This window comes from Morus notabilis, unplaced genomic scaffold, assembly GCF_000414095.1.
Source record: "Morus notabilis unplaced genomic scaffold, ASM41409v2 Scaffold689, whole genome shotgun sequence".
NCBI classification, from domain to species: Eukaryota; Viridiplantae; Streptophyta; class Magnoliopsida; order Rosales; family Moraceae; genus Morus; species Morus notabilis.
This window is the reverse complement of record NW_010358342.1, coordinates 420,670-440,988: the sequence shown is the minus strand read 5'-3', so window position 1 is coordinate 440,988 and position 20,319 is coordinate 420,670. Positions and strand designations below refer to the sequence as shown.

The following is a 20,319-nucleotide window of genomic DNA, read 5'->3' as shown; positions in this document are numbered from 1 at the left end:
TTTATTTAATATATTTAATAATATTATTTATTTAATATATTTAATAATATTATTTATTTAATATATTATTATTTAATATATTATTACATGTTTTCAAAAAATTAAACCACCAAACGCAGTTTCAGTTTTTATTTTAAAATTGAAATCAATCTCTAAATAAAACTACCAAATGCATTTTTAGAAATAATTCAAAAATGAAACTAAAAACGTTTTCATTTTCATTTTCGTACAAAAAATAAAAACGTTTTGGAACCAATTCTAAACGCACCCATAAATAAATTGAGATGAAATTCAACTAACAATTGATAAGATAATCAAACATGGTTCAAATAAAGCTACATCAAGCCTTAAAATATAAAGTCTAGCTCAACATAGAGGAATCCATAACCAAAATCACAAATTTAAGAATAAAAACTAAAAACTACAATAAAAAGGGAGAAGGAAGAGAAAACTCTTGTGAAGATGAGCTTCAATTCTTCAAATAATCAAGAATCTCTCCCAAGCATTCTTTAAGAATCTCCAACTCTAAGCTTCTCTCTCTAGGAATCTTTGTGCCTCTCATCCTCTATCAGTTGAGAATTAGGGTTTCTCTTGCTTAAGTATGCCTAAAATTGGAGAATAACTTTATCTAAACTCATCCAAGAGTCAAAAATGACCATCCAAAATGATCAAGGGCCAAAAAAGGGCCCAATGGCACGTTTCAACGCAGTAGGGGAAGTGGCTGCGAGCACCAGTCCCTGCCCAAGGCTGCTCTTGGGATTTTTTCGCCCCGTTTTGTGTTGCGGTTTGCGCGGGTCCTTGCCCTCGTCCGCGGCTCATCCCAGTAGCTTCTAAAACTCTAATTTTTTCCTTGTTTTCACCTTATTTTCTATTTATTAATGATTCCAACAAAAACACATCAAACTAACAAAAGTGCTTGAAAATTCACAATTAAAAGAGACTTGAGGATAAAATGAGCAGTCTATCAAAATTTGTGGAGTAATACATTCGATTTCTTATGAGATTATAGTCAATCCCTATATATGCATGCGCGTGTGTTTGTTTTTGTGATGAAAAGGAGGATTGAAATGGTCTTAGCTCTTGAATATTCATCCAACGATATTAATAATAAAATTGAGAAAATTAGGCATTCTATTATTGGGTTTCCTCGCTTGATTGAACAACCCAAAATTCAGTCATTTCAATTACATTAGTTTTTTAAGTAGCTAAGACTCCGGTTTTTGGCCACTTGTCTATAGTTTAGTGGTTGCTTTATTGAATTTGCCTCGTTAATAAGCTTATAATTCCGACTTTGAAACCCAAACATTTATTATATTCTAACAAGGTGTACTTCCAGTGTACCCTTATAAAAAGTTAAACTGAAGATCACTGGAGTGTGGAATTGTTTTTGTTACCATTTAACAAATTTACCGGTAATGTGATGATTCATATGTGTTGTTCTTTTCTGTTGTACATTTCCTGGTTTTTCAAATAAAGGCTTGAATATTAGATTGTTGTACAAAGCAGTATCTTCTGCAGAGTAGGAAACTAACAAGAAGTTGAGCAAACAAATAGCTTGTTCTTTTGAGTGAAAAATTTTAAAAAAGATAACTCGAGTTACAATTTTATTCGAGTTCATGTTCTTTTAAGTTTAAATTCGAGTTCAAACTCGAGTTTAGGACTAAAACTCGAGTTTAAGTTTCCCCTTCAACTCGAGTTCAGAAACTCGAACTCAAATTAATGAACAGTATTTTTTCTATTCTTAAAAATGCTATAACTTTTTTGTTTTAATTCTGATTGAGATGATTTTTTTTCTATGCGTTGACAATGAAAAGACGAATAAAACCCGACTCATATAATTTATTAAAAATTTTCATCAGCATTGAGTTTTTATTAAAATACTATCTAAATACAAATTCAAGTTTTGACTCATTCAAACACAAACTCAAAAAGATTCTTATCTCAAACCATAACTCAAATGTACACAACCAAACACAAACTCAAATTATAAGTTCAACTCAAATTATAACTCAAATTTAATTAAAAAATTATACTCAAATTAAACTCCAAAAAAGCAAGCTGTTTCGTATACAAATCGTTAAATAATAAATATAACTAGTTGGGGAAACACTAAACAGTGAATGATAAAGTAATTGCCTTGCAGTTGTCAGACACATCTTGTGGACATGAATTTGTGGGGATATGGCCATTAAAAAATGAATATTAACCCCTAAAAAAAAAAGGAAAATTCTGTGCTCAAAAGAAGAAGCCCACTAATACAACGCAACGTCTAAATCACATCAAAATTATGTTAGGACATAAAAAATACATGCGAATTTTATAGAGCTTAATGAAAATTTGATTGTACAAGATTGCGCCTTACTTGTATCTATTTATTCATACATAACGAAAAAATAGAAAAAAAAATTTAAAAGGAAGAGATTAAAGAGTTACACTTTAATCAAGTACTTAAAAAAGGCTTGAAACTTCTCCTGCCTAGAAAACCCCAAAGCATTATAGAATTCAATTTCCATAGGCTGTCAATTTGCTAGAGAGAATCAAATCTCCCTCTTTATGCCTTTCCCATCACAACAAGCCAAAAGGGTTCTTCACATGTCTTTGTTTGTAGTGAAAAAATAAATGAAATCAGCGCCTCTCTGATTGCAGTTGGTCCTACAAGCGAACACTCACGGGCTCATTAGAACATGGTTTACTCAGCTATATAGTTTCACGTTATAAACACAAGTCGACATTATGCAAGAAATGTTTTACTAAAAGCTTCTCCCTAGTTCCCAATCCCATGTTCTCTTCCAATATGGATCAAATTATTTTCCTTTTTCTTCTCTTTACATCCTTCTTTGCACATCCATTTACTCCGACTGCTCGATTTCTACGAGGCCGATCAATAGCGGCGCGTCATTCCTCTCGGATCTCCGTAGTTGGAGCTGTTTATTGTGACACTTGCTCAAGCAATGCTTTCACAAGACACAGCTACTTCCTACCAGGTAATGAATTCTTTAAGACGTTGAAATAGAGTCCACCTTCAAGTTAAAGCAGTAGAGGAGTTTCATAGCTTTTTTAGTGGGGGCATACTCAACAAGTATTTTACTTACTCTGGTCTTTTTTTTTTTTTTTAATATTTATTTTATACGGTTGTAAACTTGGAATAGATTGATTAAATAAAGTTTGGCTCTCAGTATGTTTATTTTATGCGGCCTTGTACCTGAGCAGGTTGACATGGTTATAATCATTTATGAGTCAGGGTACAACCACAACTTTTGTTCTTTAGTAGGGGCGTAATTGAAATTTTTCGAAATCTTACACATAAGCACCATTGAGTATCTGTTTACAGATATAGCTTGACAATAATTCCACTCGCACCTCAAATGTTAAGGTCTTGAAATTCGAATCTCCACATCCCAAGTTTAAAAAAAAAGAAAAAATAAAATCGAGTTAATTATATTGGATTTCTTATATATTGTTCATGTGATGGTTCTTCTAATAATTGATCAGGTGTGGATGTTCAAATAAGATGCAAATTCAAAGTAAACTCACCCAAATCAACAGAGCAAGTCAACTACGCAGTGAACAGAACCACAGACAGATATGGAGTGTACAAGCTTGACATACCATCAGTTGATGGGGTCAACTGCATCAACGGTTTAGCATTGGTCTCAATGTGCCAAGCAAATCTAATAGGGAGCTCCTCATCAGCCTGCAATGTTCCTTCCATAAGAACCGCATCAAATGAGATATCAATCAAATCAGAACAAGACAATCTTTGCATATACAGCTTGAATGCACTTAGCTACAAGCCATCCAAGACGAACACAACCTTGTGTGGGACCAACAAGGAGGAGGAATTGGCAAACTCTATCAACTCCTCAAAATGCTTTTTCCCTTGGCCTCCTTTGCCTTCTTTCAACTTCCCGCCTTTACCGCCTTTGTCATCACTGCCGTTCCCGTCTCTCCCGTGGCCATTTCAAAACCCGCCGTCTTTGCCATTCCCTTTCTCATCACTCCCTCCTTTCCCTCCGATCACATCTCGCTTTTCGCCGCCCCCGTCGCCGCCGGCTTTTAGCCTCTCTGATCCAACAACTTGGATACCTTATAATCCTCCTTCTCCTCCTAATATACCTAATAAAAATCAAAACCCTTAGTATACTTTTATGATTTTTGATTACTTATTTGCTTCCAATTCTTATCTAAGAAATAATTATGTTCAACATCTTGTTACTACTCATCATGCTTGCAAAAGCTTTTTTAATTATGCATGTGATTGGTGGATTTGTTTCATTTCAGTTCATTGTGATACTAAGTTTATGTACAAAATTAGTGTTTATATACTATTTAAGCAGCTATTGCCAAAATCACTGCAAAAGACATGTTTTATGTTACAATTATGCTTCATCAACACAGAAGACATTCATAATGTTAAGATCACTAAATATTTATTTATGGGAAAGAGAGCCCAATTCTCCTCTGCTCAAGTTAATCATAAAGGAAAAAAGAGGTTTCCTCATTATTTTTAAGAACAACTTGAGGACATGCCTTCTTTCTTTAGTATTATCAACATTGACGTAAGCCACAAGTCTCCGGTTCAAAAACAGTAAATTAACTGTGCAGTCACGAAATACATATTATCAGGGTCTAGCATTGGAAAAAAAAAATGCTATTTATTTTTATTCGTAAAATGAACACATGGCATGTAGAGCGTGGTTGCCTTTGTTTATTCTTTATTTAATTCTTATTAGGTGACAATTCTCTTTTACCAACATACGTAACCTTCTTTATATATTAAAAAAAAATTTCTGTCGTGAAGTTTCAAAATTACAACAATTCGTGGTAATACCAGGTCGGTCTTGTTGTTGTTGTTGTTGTTTTTTTTTTTTTTGTTTTTTTAAAAAAAAAAAAAAAAAAAGTTCTCTCTTCACTGCTAACTAAGGTCTTTCAATACAAAGAAACAGAATAAGGTCTCTGAGAATTAAAACAGTTATTGCTCTTTCAATACAAAGAAACAGAATAACATATAAGATTGGAAAAGGAAAAAAAAAAAAAAAAAATTGTTATCTCTTGGCAGTCTCAGAAAAGGCAGAACCTGAGAATTCTCTCTCTCTCTCTCTCTCTCTCTCTCTCTCTCTCTCTCTCTCTCTCTCTATATATATATATATATAGATATATATATATATATATTATATGGATTGGAGGATTATGCTGACTGAATTTACTGTCTCTTCTGTGCCTGTGGCCGGAGGAGTTGCTTGTGCAGTAGCTCAATCCACCAACTCCAACTGCTTCATTGGCTTCAGAATTCAGATTATTCGCCCATAGTGCAAGGCGCCGCCTTTAAAAGTGATCGTTTGCAGGATATGCTGCCGTTTTCTAGCCATTGTCGTCTTTATTTAAATCATGTCGTTTTCAAACGACGCTTTCCTAATATAAATTGTCGTTTTTAAAGTTGATTTGAATTCAGTGGCCGTTTAACCATTGTCGTTTTTGAACTGTTGTGGCTATCAGATTTTCGCCCTCGTCGGAGTGTACTCTTTCCTAATTGGTTCTGATGCTTTGTGCCTTTTTGAACCAAAAAACGGTATCAAATCTACAAGGAAAAACACACTGCCACATTGTCCAAGTTCAAGATCGTGAAAAGATTCTTCGTGCTCTTATATAATATTTTTCCAAGTACTGATGTTAAAAGTTTTCCATTTTGGGGGTAAATTTTTCGTTGTTATGGTAATTATCGTTTTCAGCTGTTGTCGTTTTGTGGGAGATGTTATGCTTAAAGTTATCGTCGTTTTTATGCATGCTTGCCCTTTGTTTCGGCTATACCGTTCTTTCCAAAATATCGTCGTTTTTGCAAAGAGCTTGTCGTTCAAGAACAATTGTCATTTTCTGAAATGTTGTCGTTTCTTAAAGCTATCGTCGTTTTTCAATTTTTATGACCTCTGTTTTCGTTTTTTGCGTTTTTGTAAGATATTTTCATTTATTTGCTGCAATTTGTTCTGCCTTATGATCATTGTCGTTTAGACAAATACTTCAGTTTTTTAACCGTTGATTTGGCCAGATACCACTAATGTTATTGTCGTGTTACCAAAGTACACATGATGATTACTTTATTCTTTCAATTTTAGTAAATGTGTCCCAAAACTATTTAAAATGTTGGCAATTGAAGGAAAGCTGTTAACTTCCGATAAGTTTTTAACAATATCCATCACAATTCACATGTGATGCCTCTCATCTAATATAAGAGGGCATTTTAGTAAAATAACATAGTTTATATTTTAAAAAAAATATAGTTAAATAAAATTCGCATTTAAAAAAAAAACGAGAAACAACGAATGGATATTGCCAATCATTTTCTTCTCTACATTAAATGGAATTTCAATTAGCTATTATGTATTTGCATCTCGTTTTACAAAATTTTTAAAAAATTTGTAAACATCTCTTCTGCGTGGTTCAATCAGTTTTTTTAATCTATTTTTTATTTCTTACGTCTCTAATACAAAATGTAAGCAAAAGAATCCTAACATAACAAAATATTCTTGTGAGGAATGACGAGAAATTTTAAACAATTAATCTATGAGTTTTTCACTTTCCAAATAAGAAAAATATAGGAGAGAAATATGATTTAGATTTTATGCGAAAGTTAAAGAAAACTATTCAATTATAATAATAAAAAGTGAAATATGTACAACAATAATCAGGGGCTCTAGCTCAAAAGGGGTCTTTCCTTCCTTCAAGGCTCAAGCTGTCTCATTTTCTCGCGCAGCTCTTCAATGGTTTTGTTAGCGTCCTGCACCCCAAAAACAAATAAATAATAAGCACTAAATATGACACAAAAAGTAAGAATGGTTTTTTTTAGGGTGTTTTGTAGTCCCCGTTTCGGCGATTTTTTTTTTCCTTTTTCCTTTTTGCTTCTTTCTTCCTCCTCCTCCTTCTTCTTCTTCTTTTTTTTTTTTTTTTTTTTTTTTTTTTTTTTTTTTTTTTTTTACTTCTTTTACTCTTTTTTCTCTTTTCTTTCTTTTTCTTGTCTTTTTTACATTGTCATTTTTTTGTCCTATTATATATATATTTTTGTCTTCCTTTTTTTATTTATTTATATCCTTTTTTGTCCTGTTATACATTTTTTTTAATTTTTTCTAATGAGACCCTAATGACTATGTTTTTTATTTTTACCTACAAATACATAAATAAATGAATTTCGTATATACCATTAAACTCTTGTTTAGTCTGTCCTCTTCCTCTTGTCGTTGAGTCCTTTCCATCGCTAGCATATCGATCAGTGCTATTTGTTCTTTGTCCAACTCTTCAACCTTTTGTTCTGCCTGCCGAAGCTGATTATCAAGCAAGAAAACCAAATAGAAATTCACAAAACTTTTTTCTTAAGAAAAAAGAAAAAAGAAAAAAGAAAAAACCTTATACTTACAAGTCCAATCTCATACTCATTTTGTAAAGTAAATTTATCATTCCAAGTGAACCATTAATATATATTACAACGTTAATTGTATCTCTATACATTTAAGATGTATTTACATACAAGTAACATATAATATGTGGACTATAGTGGCTTATTCAACGTGGCATAATTAATTTGCACTTACTCTAGTTTCAAGGGATTTATTTCTCTCTCTTTCACGATCTAATTCACTAAGCAAATCAACCGTTGCTGGTACTCCATTTTCCGTTGACCTGCAAATTAAATTAGACAGACAAAGTAAAACGAAAAGATTATTGGGTCTTAAAGTATTTTCCACAATCAAATAATGAAAGACATTCAACTTCATGAGTACTACCTTTCCCCTAAATCGCATTTCTCTTCTTTCAACTTTGTTGGCATCTTGGCATTGCAATAAGCAGTTCCTTGTCTTTCTCCATTACTGAAGGTGTTGATCTGTGTTTTTGGAAAGTTAATACAAGCTTTTAGAACCACAATAAAGGAAACTGATTATTTGTCATTATAAAACACAACACAAGTATTTCTAGAAACCGTCCTTCCGAAAAAAACAATCAAAATGTGGTCTGATCGCAAGCTTAGCCCAACGGTAATTTTAACTAGTAAAATAAAGCATTAGAATATATATATATATATATCTATATATATATATATATATTTATATGATCCAAAAGACAATAACATGCTACGTACCTTTACATGCAAATTACTGCCAACCATTTTATGGTCACTGTGATGTTTTGATGCAGTTTCCACACTAGTAGAACCATGGTCATTATTCTCATCTTTCTTCATAGTTTTTTCGTTTTTAGAAGATTTAGATTTAGTGTTGGAAGAATTAGCAGCACGCCGTCTTGGAGCATAACCGACTTTCTCGCAATTTGAAGACCTAACCAAAATACAGTTCCAACAAGTTAAGAACAATTCATCATGTCAAATTATTTGAACACATGAAGATAGACAAAAAAAACAAAAAACAAAACAAAACAAAACACACACGAACCAGTAGTTCTTTTGCATCAAAAGCAACCGCGCCTCGAGCCTCGCAAGTACGAATGTGCGCTCAAATCCTTGTTTGTCATGAGCTGGTTCAATAAAATTAGGTTCCAATACACCTGCAGTAACATCATAAAACAATACAAGAGACAATTAGAGTTATATAGAGTAATTATTAGTTATTGTAACACCAAAACAATCATACTTGACAGAAACTAAGTGCTGATTGTATGTATACCTATAACCCCACGACCATCACTGCCAGCAGCATTCCAAACCCTCCAGAACGGCTGTGTCAAACAACAACTTTTGTTAAACGACATAGAAATTAAAATACTAAAGTGTCAAACTATTAAATACTTGGGAAAATTACGAAATCAATATCCTATTCAATCTTCATGTATGCTTGGCAATGGACGGAAAGGACCCCCTCAGATTGTATCAATCAGTTAAAAATTTTATCACTGGATAATGGGACATTCAAATAAGGTTTTGTGAAGAAAACGATTTATCAAGATAAACTTGGTGCCTAATTTAATTTTCTAACATTAAGTCAATTAAAAGGAAATAAAGGGAGAGATTATAAAGGCATTGACAAGCTGAAGTAATATTTTTGTAGTTCTTAAGAATAAAAGGCTGAATTAGGCCCGAACATCGAATCGAGTGAAATTTTTTTTATTATTTTTTTTTCAATTTCCCTTTCTACTCATTCCATTTGTCAATCTAAAACATATTGTGAAATTAAGCTAACCTTAATCAGCCGGTTCTTGTGGTAGACATTGAAGCCTTGAACGTCAATGTGGGCATACGCATCCTTTACAAACCCAATCTTGACGTTGGCACATATCTGTATCAGCAATGAGAGAGAATATTCATGATCAGGACACTTCAAAGTTGAAGAAAACGACGTAAAACACTACTAAATTAAAGTTTAAATTTTGGGAAACAATACATGAGTATTTCTTGGCATTCCCTCATAAAGTTGGGGTCTGTATGTAACCTCCTCGGTCAACATCATGTCATCCTCTAGATTATGATGTTCGACATCGACCCCCCGAAGAATGATTCTGAACCCTGGTGGAAGCCTAAGATACAGAATTGACACGTAACTCTGCGAGAAAAACTCAATCAGAAAAATAAATAAATAAACACAAACATTAAAAAAAAAAAAAAGTTCGTTCTCTTGAAATTTCATACGCAAATATTAGTGGGAAATTAAGCAAACATACCCTTAGAGAATGCCTGTAAGTTAAGAAGTGTTTAGAGTTGGGATATTGTTTTGCCATTTGTATGTTCTTCTCATTCCTATTGACTCCTCTAATTTGGATGTCCTGCATACAAAAAATAATTATATTAATCACAACAATAATAATATCCTCAAATGAAAAAAAAATATGGTAAGTGCTTACATGGGGATCAGCATCAAAATCAAGTTCAAGTTGTTCTTCTTCATCTTCCCAAAGATTGTATATTACTACGCGTGTACCGTGCTCTTTCATGCAATTGAACTGCAATATTTTAAACAAGTTGCAAGAAACCGTACAAATCATAAGAAGAGAAAATAGGTCAAAAATTGTAGCTTCATAGTTCTAATTATGTCACAAGTACTAGCTATTAAAGAAGAAAAAAAAAAGCTAGTAACACGATCCAAACCTGCTGAAGAAGATGTTCTTCGCTTGAATAAGGAGACCACCGAATGATGGTGGCTAAATTTCTATACCAATCATCAGCAGAAGTTCGCGTCAAGTTCTTCAAGCCATGGTCACTTATCTCGTAGTCAAGCTTCAAAACACAAAACTCAAAACAGTCAAAACAAAAGGACAAAAGGAAAAAAAAAAAAAAAAAAGGCACTACATGTTAAGTCTATAAAAATATAGCAGGTAAAAAAGCAAGATGACAGTTAAAGGATTTGTTCTTACGATGGGAACAACAATATCTTCCTTTCCAGTTCCTCTCAGAAACGAATAGGACAACATTCCAATGCTCTGAGTTGGCCTATACAATCAAAGTTGAAAAAAAGAACAGTAAGATTTGATGCTGGGAGGTAAAATTTATGATCATAGTGATAAAAGTAACTGTAGAATGATCCGAAAGATGTCGCATTTGTGTTGTAAATTAAATCGCGGCACTACTAAAAAAAAAATGTAGATGTAGAAAGCAAATACCTTCTTCCATTATTCCCTGGACATCGTGAAAACACGATTACATCTGCTCCAAGTCTCATAGTACTTGTCTTGAATCCATTTCCATCTATTAAAAAAAAGGGGAAAAGTACAGAGATCAGTTGGATTGCCCGTGAAGATATTTCACTAGCCAATATAAAAAATCTGCAGAGTAAGTTACTATTATATGTTCTTTTCATGACTAAGTCACGACTCAAATTTTTTTATGTGAGAGAAAATATTATAACAAAAAGTTGAATTTGAATTTTTATAAGAGAAAACACTGCAGTAAAAAACTTGAGTTGTAAAAAAAATAAGGTTTAAATTCTAGACAAGTAATAAAAAAATAATAAAAAAAAGAACTTACATTGACCAATAGTGTTTGCCAATTTGCTTTTTGCTGAATACCCAAGAGACATGCACTGCCGCATCTTATCAGGAGTCATCCCGCCACCATCATCTGCAGCCGGAAATTGCACAATATATAAACCACATTCTCATTTATTAGAACACTACTTTTTATACTTAAATATAATATATATATATATATAAAGTATTTTAGTCCATATTTTAAATCCCAAAGAATTAGGAGACCATGCAACCATATTATTAATTGTAGGAGGCACTTACCTTCAACTAGCAACATCTTACTACCATCTTTCTTGTTCTTAAGCATGTCTACGTTAACATAGGTTGCTCCATTACATACCTGGCAACAATCACATATAGGTATTATTACAACGACGTACGAGGAAAATTCAATATGGAACATGTTTTTAAAGCCTTTTCCTAACAAAAACAGAAGTACTAAACTAATAAAGTAAGATCACACACACCTCATCCAGGGAGTTGTCCAGAAGCTCCGCAAAAGCTGCACCCAAAAAAAAAAAAAGATTTAGTAAAAAGGAAAGAAAGAACAATATTTAATCCAACAAAGTTATACATATATTAGTGTGTAATAAACTGTTTACCTCCAAGAGCCCACTTATGACTGGTTGCATTCGAATGCAGAAACTTCGGATGCACTCTAACATGATCCATCCCTACTGCAATGTCATCATATATTAGCCACAATATATATATAAACGAGTTTTCAAAAAGTGAAAAAAAAAAAGAATACCAGAAGATGAAACGGAGTTTTCGTTAGCATCGCCCTCGTAATCCCCGGCCTTCCAGAACTGCCGGCAATTACTACTCCGAACAACTTGATCAGTGATCACTTGCTCATCAGTGCACCAAGCATCAACCGGCCGAATCTCCGACAAGGGCTCCACTTTCAGTACCACCGATTGACAAGACGGCAAAGACGAAGACGGCGACGGAGGCGGCAGAGGCCGGAGAAAGCCTAGAGGCCACGCATTAATTACCGAAATACCCTCGGCTCTTGGCTTCTTCGCTCTCAAGCCGCTGCCTCCTCCTCCTTCTGCTTCTTCTTCGGTATCCAATTCTCGATTATGTTTAAGCCTGTTCTTCGCAGTAATCTCAGCCGTAAAACCAAAATACGCATCGTCGTTCGTGTCTCCTGCGTCGGAAGAATCCGAAGAACTGTCCGTGCTGTCGCCGCTGATCGTGGTCAGAATGTAATCGGGTTCAAGGATTTCTTGCTTGACGGAAACGGTAGGATGATCCATCGTTGGATGATCGACGGCTGAGATTAATTTAGGGGTTGAGTTTGGGAAGAAACTTGGTTTTCTTTAATGATTTTTCTTGCTTCCAAAGAGAAGAGGTATATGAGAAAAAGAAGTGGCGCGAGTTGGTTTTATAGTTTAAGGAAAGAGAAGAAAAGGTAATAGAACGTGAAGATAACTTCGAAGGTAACAAAGTTGGTTTTGTTAGTTTGAAGCCAATCTAACAAAAGAGAAAACTATCAAACCCTAAATGAAAGCTTCTATAATCTTGATAAATTTTCTCTCTCTTTATTATTTTATCAGTTTTCTTTCACTAGAACTCTCCAAGATTTGATTATATGAGGAGAATGGAGGAAAACCACTTATTTATAGGAGGGGCTAGGGCTTCTCAGAGTTAGATCAATAGGATTCCAATTCAATTAATTACCTAATGTGATTAAAAGTAATTATATAATTAAATATTTCTTTTACTAATAACATAATCAAAGTAATCATGGAAGAGGTTCATCAAATATATATATTTTTAATCAAATAGTCTCAGTCTAATAATTATCTAATGAAATATTTGTTATGATATTTATCCAATGTTATTTGTTTTGAATCAAATAAATTATCCTATTATGATTCTAAACAAGTAATTATCAAATACACGAATAATGAATTAATTTAAATTTAAATCCAAAATGAATTACTAATTCTCTCATACTTAGATAACGGTATCAATTTGATTTTGATTCAAACCACATTTATCTAATAAAATATTTTATGATAGCATATCCAATAGGATTTCAATCAATAAATTATCCTATTAAGATTCAAAATTAGTAATTCTCTGCTACATGAATAATTAATTAATCTAACACTTATTCAAATTGAATTAATCATTATCTCATGTTTGAACAATTATTTGAATTTGATTTTGATTCAAACTACAATCAATTATTTAGCAATAATTAATTAATTTAGAATTATTAGTCTAAAATTAACAATTATTATACACCATAAATAACTTAAATGCTTCCTAAAAACCCTTATTGTATGCACCCATCATATCAGGAAAGGACTGTTTGTACAAAGACCCTTTGTGACACCTAGGTGTGCGCCGCCTCCCATTCTTGAAAAGGTGTCAGCTTAAGGTTAAGTTTTGTTGAGGTCAGATTTCGTACCTCATCTCTCACCGTATACGTGGCAACTTAGACTTCCGAAGGTCATTAAAGAAATCACTACAACTCTCCAGACATACTAAAACGACTCATCAATCAGTCAACTTCACCAGGCAATTTCATGAGTCGATATACAGCCTTGGGCATCAAGCAACGAGACAATATTTTCTAAACATTCCATAGACATAATTTGGCATCAAAATCATCCAAAAAAAGGAAGGAAATTAGCCAATCAAGCTACAAGAATTAAGAAGGAAAGAAGTCGACGATTGACTTAGGCCACAAGTTACACGTACATTAGACGAATTTGATTGCCTTCCATATAAGGAAACTATATCTCCAGCAACTGCGCAATAATAAGAGGTAGAATCAACTCCTAAAGCATAACAAACGATATTTGACCTGTCAACGAGAATGAGAATCTGTTAAAGAAGGTCAAATGTCACCCAAAATGGAAACAAAGATTACGAATTGAAGGCCAAATCACTCAAGAAAAGAGGAAACAACCGTGAAGCCTCATCAACTATAAATACAAGACATTTAGGCATTTTTTAGGGAGACACACGTCTTCTCTAGCACACTAAAGCACTTCCAGCAATATTTTACCCATTGATTACTGTATTTTTCAGCATTCTTCCTCTCTCATCCCGTTCTTCTTTCATCGATTCTTTGTAACACTTTTCAGCATACATAGTGAAACTATTGGAGCCCTACAGTAGACGTACCTTGAATTATTACCGGGGGAACCACTATAAATTTATGTATTTTTTTACTGCTTTTCTTTATTTTCACGCTTACTAATACTCTCGTTCTCGCAGCGGACCAATTTCACTAATCAAAGATGCCTAACTCGATCATTCACTACAAGAAAAAGGGCTTTTCGTAGCGGTTAGTTATAGCGCTTTTTAAAAAACGTTACTGCTTTAGTCTATAATAGCGTTTCTAAAGAGTTATAATATATATATATACATATATATTAAAATTTGTTGACATTTTGACTGATTTGTTTTATATATATTTAAAACTATATAAATGTACAGATTACAATTACATTGGGCGGGCATTGGAAATAAATTTTCCAATTTTCCCGCTCGCTCCCTCCCCCCATTTTTTTTTTAAATGAAATGCACGCAAGATACGAGAGAACTAGGGAAAGGAAAAAAAAAAAAAAAAAAAAAAACCCCCAAAATCCCCATACGGATTCATTCTCTAATATAGACAATTAACCAAAAAAAAAAAAGCAATACTCTAGACAAGAAATAAAGGGCATGGCTTTCATATGTGGCGAAAAGAAAACCATTACTCTCTTTGAATAAATTGGTGAACCTTTTCTGTATCAAGATCAAGTGGCGCTCCTAAAGTTAGGTTTGAGATTTTTTTTTTTTTTTTTTTTTTTTTTTCCCTTGTTATATGAAGATTGACAGGGGATGGAGACAAAGACACATCAGGGAAGGTAGGAGCAAAGCAAGTGCAACAACCGCGGGCAGTGACGCCTAAAGCGACCCTTGTTGCAGCCGATAGCCCTCCTAGAGCAAACCGAGTAGCCGGTTTGAGCAAATGGTTATCTTATTATTCTTGCTTCACTTGTTGTCGCCCATCGTGTTTCTGAGGTGATTCTCTTGGACTGACCTCATTAAAGAGAAACAATTTTTGTGGTTGGAGGAGATTTGGGCTGCCGGTTAGGAAATGTGATGAGAAAAGACTGATTTTTGTTGATGAGAAAAGGCAGATTTTTGTTGTGCTTTAAAATTCCTTAGTTGTAGAAGGAAACCCACAATCTGTAGGTCTTAAAATTTTTGTTTTTGACTTATTTGTAATTGACAGCTTTGTTTTTGACAATTTTTTGTTGTTGATAGATTTGGATAGAAGACTACCTACATTCGTGGTGTTCTCAAAGACACGAAGGGATGTTCTTTGTGACCCTCTTAATGATTTGGATTATTATGGTATTTTCTAGTTTAGTCATAGAACATAGAGCCTTTTGAATTTCACAAGTCTTGTTCCATTATTTGTTTACCAATGTTCTATAGAGAAATGAGATATTCTTTGGTATGGTGATGGTGATGAAAAAGATATATGTATTAAGTGTGTTATCTTTTTTTGTTTGCTCTGTTATTATAATGATGTTAGACTAAATTTTATTTCTTAGTCTGAAATGTGATAATTTATTTAGCATTTAATTATGAAGTCGATTGATGATGTTAAGATGCTTGATAAAGATTGGGTGCGTGATAACAGGTGAGCAAGATTGGAATTTCGTTTTGTTGTTTGTGTTAGTCATTGTAGTCATAGAAATCTTAGTGTTGACCTTTTTATTTATAGACTTACTGTGGAGTATATGCAAAGCGCTCAGAAATTTGTAAAAACAGTTGAAAAGAATTTTGGTTATCCGGAGAAGCTGTTGTGCCCTTGCAAAGAATGTCGAAACTTAAGTCATCAACGTGGTAACATTGTTTATGAACACTTGGTAATCAATGGTATGGATCCAACATACACTACTTGGTTTCATCATGGGGAAGAAGTAAACACAAATGAAGAGTTGGAAAACGTTGACAAGAATGACATATATGAGTTATACAAGGCTGCCTATGGCGATGAGAATGATTATATAGAACAATCGCAAGAACATAGGTTAGAGGAGTTAAATGAAAAAATGAATGATTGGTTAGAACCATTATATCCCGGTTGTTCAAAATACAACAAGTTGTCTGCCGTTGTTGCCTTATTCAAACATAAGACCATGAATGGATGGTCTGATTGTAGTTTTGACGGATTGCTAGAGTTATTGCATGACATGTTACCTGAACCTAATGTGTTGATAAGGTCGACGTATAAAGTACGAAAGTTTATGAGAGAATTTCATCTAGGGTATGAAAAGATTCATGCTTGCCCTAACGATTGTTGTTTGTTTAGAAAGGATAAGGCAGATCTTGATAAATGTCCAAGGTGTCATGCTTCAAGGTGGAAGGTTGACAAACATACCAAAAAAGCTAAAGTTGGTGTTCCTGCTAAAGTCTTGAGATATCTTCCGATAATTCCTAGGTTCAAGGCGATGTTCAAGAGTGAAAAGATGGCTCATCATCTAAGGTGGCATTCCAATAATAAAAGGGGTGATGGAAAGATGCATCACCCGGTTGACTCTCCAGCATGGCAACTAGTGAATGAAAAGTGGCCTACGTTTGCAAATGAAGCACGCAATCTTAGACTTGGATTGTCCACAGATGGATTCAATCCGTTTGGTAATTTAAGCTCAACTTATAGTTGTTGGCCAGTGATGCTTGTGATATACAACTTGCCACCATTTTTGTGCATGAAAAAAGAAAACATCATGCTAACATTATTAATCCCAGGGTCTAAACAACCTGGCAATGATATTGACATTTACCTACAACCTCTCATAGAAGATTTACAAGAGTTGTGGAACAATGGAGTCAGTGTTTTTGATTCATTTGACAAGGAGGTTTTCAATTTAAGGGCAATTTTAATGTGGACAATAAATGATTTTCCAGCCTATGGAAATCTTAGTGGTTGCTATACAAAAGGTAGATTAGCGTGTCCTTTATGTGTTGACAATACTCGAGCAATGTGGTTGCCCTTTAGTAGGAAGTTTGTATTCATGGGTCATAGGAGATTTCTATCACCAAGTCATCCCTTCCGAACGAAAAAGTGTTGGTTCGATGGAAATGTAGAAAAAGAAAGTAAACCAAGAATAATGACCGGTAGAAGAATGTATGAACAACTTAAGGACTTTGTGAATGATTGGGGGAAAGTTAATATGGATATTTTTGAGAATGAAGTTATGAAAGGGCATGGGAGAGGAGGTAAAAAAGTTGTTAAGAAAGTCCATCCTAAACGCAAGAGAGTCGAGGTGAAGGATGTGGATATGGAGAAGCAACAACTATGGAAGAAAAGATCACTTTTTTTTTACCTACCTTATTGGCAGGTAATTACTACTTACCTAATAGCCTCCTTCTGACTTTTGAAGCTAATTATTGATGGATGTAATAATGTGTGATTTGATTGAAGTTACCTTTTACAGGATTTGGCTTTGCGACACAACTTGGATGTGATGCACATAGAGAAAAATGTGTGCGAAAGCATTTTAAATACGTTGTTGCATGTAAATAAAAAAATCTAAAGATGGTCTTAATTCACGAAAGGATTTACAACACATGGGAATTAGGCCTAACTTGCACCCCCAAGAGCGAGGGAAAAGAACATATCTGCCACCAGCTCCACATACACTGTCGAAAGCAGAAAAGCTCACCTTCTGCAGAAGATTATATAATTTAAAGGTCCCCGATGGGTTTAGTTCTAACATTGGAAAGTGTGTTTCAGTGGACGACTGCAAAATCATGGGCTTGAAGTCTCATGATTGCCATGTACTCATGCAACAGTTACTACCAGTAGCCTTGAGAGGGTTGTTGCCAAAAGCTCCCAGAAATGCGCTACTTAGTTTGTGTCTTTTCTTTAATAGGCTATGCCAGCGTGTCATCGATGGAGAAAAGATGATAGAACTTGAAGAAGAAGTTGTAGAAACGTTATGCTTGTTGGAGAGATTTTTCCCACCATCATTCTTTGATATAATGGTACATTTAGTGATTCATTTAGGAAGGGAAGCTAGACTCTGTGGACCTGTTCAATTTCGTTGGATGTATCCTTTTGAAAGGTAATTCCACCACTTGGTAGATTGATATAATGTATGTGAACTTGTTATATTGAGTTTATTACAATTTCGTTACTACACTAAGATTGCTTATTGATATGTACTGACGTAGGTACATGATGACTCTTAAGGGATACGTTCGGAATCGTGCTCGACCGGAAGGTTGTATTGTAGAGTGTTATCTTGCAGATGAGTGCATGGCATTTTGCAACGATTTCATAAAGCAAAAAGTTGATATTTATCACCGTGGATGTCGAAATGAAGAATTTTCTAATGACATAATTCTTGAAGGGCGTCCACTTTCGGTTGGCAATCCATACATGTTCAGTAATGAGATGTTAGAAATAGCTCACCGATATGTGTTATTTAACTCAGCGGTTGTTGAACCGTACGTGAAGTAAGTGTTCTTAATTAAATGTTCTATGTCGTGATATCTTATTGTACGTCTTATTGCTAATGGACCATTTTTTGTTTAAAATAGGATGCATTTAGAGTATCTAAAACAATCAAGTAAATCTCTTGAAAAAAATGAAAGTTTGCTCTGGAAGAAGCACGGAGACAGGCCCCCACCAGCCCAGGCCCCCCATTACTTGGTAGTACTAAAATGAACATTGTTGAAAATTGTTGCATGCCTTTCTACAATTGAATGAATTCTAGTGTGGGCACTCATGCATATTTGTGAAGGTTATATTGTCATTACCTTCGATGATCATACTTGGTCTCATGTTCCTAAAGAGATCAGGTACAAAGAAGGATTAAATTAGCAATTTTATAGCTCCCATTTATGTTGTCAAGCATAAATCTTGTGGGCCATATGCCTGAACTATTTGAGTTATGTTTGGCAAGTACTATTTGTATGTATGTTGTGTTTCTGGAAATTATAAGATTCTTATAACTCTATGGTTGCTTCAGTTTTTGTGCATCATTGTCTTACTTCCTATTGCAATGGTGTCATGTTTGCAATTTCAGAAAACTAGGCGAGAGAAGCTCAAGAAGCAGTTTGGCAAGGTATGCTCACAGTGTACATTTTACCCGTTTTTTGTTTTTTTTTTCCTTTTTGCAATTTCTGGTCACAGTCCTTGCTTTATTTATAGGTTAAATGGTGGAAGTTTTAATTGAGTTTGATTATTGTTTTGATAGTGGATCATTTTCTTACAGGTTAAACAATGGAGTTGACTTTTTTGTTGAAGTATTATGTCAAGTTGGAAGGATTTACTTCACCATTGCACTTAGACGTTTTGGAGATGACTTCTCTGTTTTCTTTACTTGTTTTGAATGTTAAGGTTTTGGACACTGTATGAATTATGTTGTAGACGTAATTTTATTGACAGCTTGGTAGATATTGATAACAATTGATATGTTGAATGTTTTTATGTTTTAATTTGAATGTTCCTATTTAGATATATCACATATCTCAGAATTACTATTTATTTGAATGAATTTAAAAGGATATCAATAATAATTTTAAAAAGTTACAACAGTATGAACATAACAGGAAAAAAAAGTTATTAATCTGTATCGTAGCTATGCTAAAGAGCTGTAAGAGGATGAAAATAACTTTTCTTACACGCTATAATACTTCAATTCAATAGCGCTTTTTATAACTCTTCTGAAACGCTATATTTTCTTAGGACCTATAATAGCGCCCGTTGTCCTAGCGCTCTAAAAAGCGCTATAATAGTGATTAATAGCGTTTTTCGTCAGCTACGAAAGGCCTTTTATGGTGTAGTGATTGGTCCTTGATTTAATCAATAGATTTCACCCTCTACAAGTTTCATTACCTTTTCTAATTTTTTGATCTTAAAGTGTTATGTCTCCATCTCAGACTATAAAAACTATATTATATATAAATCATTTGGTAATTCCCTTTACTAAATGACCAAGATCTCTAACAATGTTGTTTAAGTCCCATATAACGGTTTAAGAAGATATCATTAACTCTTGATAAGATAGTTATGAAATCCACGTTTATGAATAATATTGTCATCATTTATGGTCTACGTCTCTAGCAGGCCGTTAAGGTGCTTGACCATATCATTTGGAGTCTCACTTCTTGACGTAATATGCAATCACTTTTTCACACAAGGTTAGATGGTGACCTACAAGTGATTGATTTACTATTAACAAAACTTCTACATAAATAAATTTTACTTAGATCCAGTTATATATACTTGATATATCAATGCCTCTACTTGGAGTATCCATTCTAATGGTCAAGATAGACCATCTCCCATTAGCAAGTAGACAGACATTACAATATTATTAAAATAAT

The 20,319-nt window shown here is 33.9% G+C and overlaps 3 protein-coding genes across 3 annotated transcripts; 2 read left to right on the top strand and 1 right to left on the bottom strand.

Annotated features, from left to right (window-relative positions):
- Window positions 1-2,758: 2,758 nt before the first annotated feature.
- Window positions 2,759-4,210, top strand: LOC21400479 (leucine-rich repeat extensin-like protein 3). Its single transcript, XM_010092376.2, has 2 exons — window positions 2,759-2,984; window positions 3,493-4,210. The coding sequence occupies exons 1-2, from the start codon at window positions 2,780-2,782 to the stop codon at window positions 4,137-4,139; spliced, it is 852 nt and encodes a 283-aa protein (XP_010090678.2). The 5' UTR covers window positions 2,759-2,779; the 3' UTR covers window positions 4,140-4,210.
- Window positions 4,211-6,715: 2,505 nt separating this feature from the next.
- LOC21400478 (protein MICRORCHIDIA 7) lies at window positions 6,716-12,221 on the bottom strand. Its single transcript, XM_010092375.1, has 19 exons — window positions 11,711-12,221; window positions 11,562-11,636; window positions 11,427-11,461; window positions 11,221-11,299; window positions 10,958-11,050; window positions 10,594-10,678; window positions 10,348-10,423; window positions 10,082-10,210; window positions 9,838-9,936; window positions 9,658-9,759; window positions 9,381-9,539; window positions 9,180-9,275; window positions 8,667-8,718; window positions 8,436-8,547; window positions 8,126-8,321; window positions 7,773-7,870; window positions 7,581-7,668; window positions 7,191-7,313; window positions 6,716-6,772 (listed from the first exon to the last, which is right to left on the bottom strand). The coding sequence occupies exons 1-19, from the start codon at window positions 12,219-12,221 to the stop codon at window positions 6,716-6,718; spliced, it is 2,265 nt and encodes a 754-aa protein (XP_010090677.1).
- A 3,342-nt stretch (window positions 12,222-15,563) lies between these two features.
- Window positions 15,564-19,162, top strand: LOC112090485. Its single transcript, XM_024161864.1, has 7 exons — window positions 15,564-15,619; window positions 15,704-17,324; window positions 17,421-17,501; window positions 17,779-18,050; window positions 18,160-18,352; window positions 18,960-19,055; window positions 19,142-19,162. The coding sequence occupies exons 1-7, from the start codon at window positions 15,564-15,566 to the stop codon at window positions 19,160-19,162; spliced, it is 2,340 nt and encodes a 779-aa protein (XP_024017632.1).
- Window positions 19,163-20,319: the final 1,157 nt, after the last annotated feature.

Excerpts from the sequence above, each read along its gene's own strand:
- LOC21400479 (XM_010092376.2), top strand. The coding sequence starts at position 2,780 with ATGTTCTCTTCCAATATGGATCAAATTATTTTCCTTTTTCTTCTCTTT. Across the intron at positions 2,985-3,492 it reads ACACAGCTACTTCCTACCAG|GTGTGGATGTTCAAATAAGA; the intron begins GTAATGAATTCT and ends ATAATTGATCAG.
- LOC21400478 (XM_010092375.1), bottom strand. The coding sequence starts at position 12,221 with ATGGATCATCCTACCGTTTCCGTCAAGCAAGAAATCCTTGAACCCGAT. Across the intron at positions 10,424-10,593 it reads CCAGGGAATAATGGAAGAAG|GCCAACTCAGAGCATTGGAA; the intron begins GTATTTGCTTTC and ends TTGATTGTATAG. Across the intron at positions 7,314-7,580 it reads ATAAATCCCTTGAAACTAGA|CTTCGGCAGGCAGAACAAAA; the intron begins GTAAGTGCAAAT and ends CTTGATAATCAG.
- LOC112090485 (XM_024161864.1), top strand. The coding sequence starts at position 15,564 with ATGAAGTCGATTGATGATGTTAAGATGCTTGATAAAGATTGGGTGCGT. Across the intron at positions 17,502-17,778 it reads TTTTAAATACGTTGTTGCAT|TTACTACCAGTAGCCTTGAG; the intron begins GTAAATAAAAAA and ends CTCATGCAACAG. Across the intron at positions 19,056-19,141 it reads TCAAGAAGCAGTTTGGCAAG|GTTAAATGGTGGAAGTTTTA; the intron begins GTATGCTCACAG and ends CTTTATTTATAG.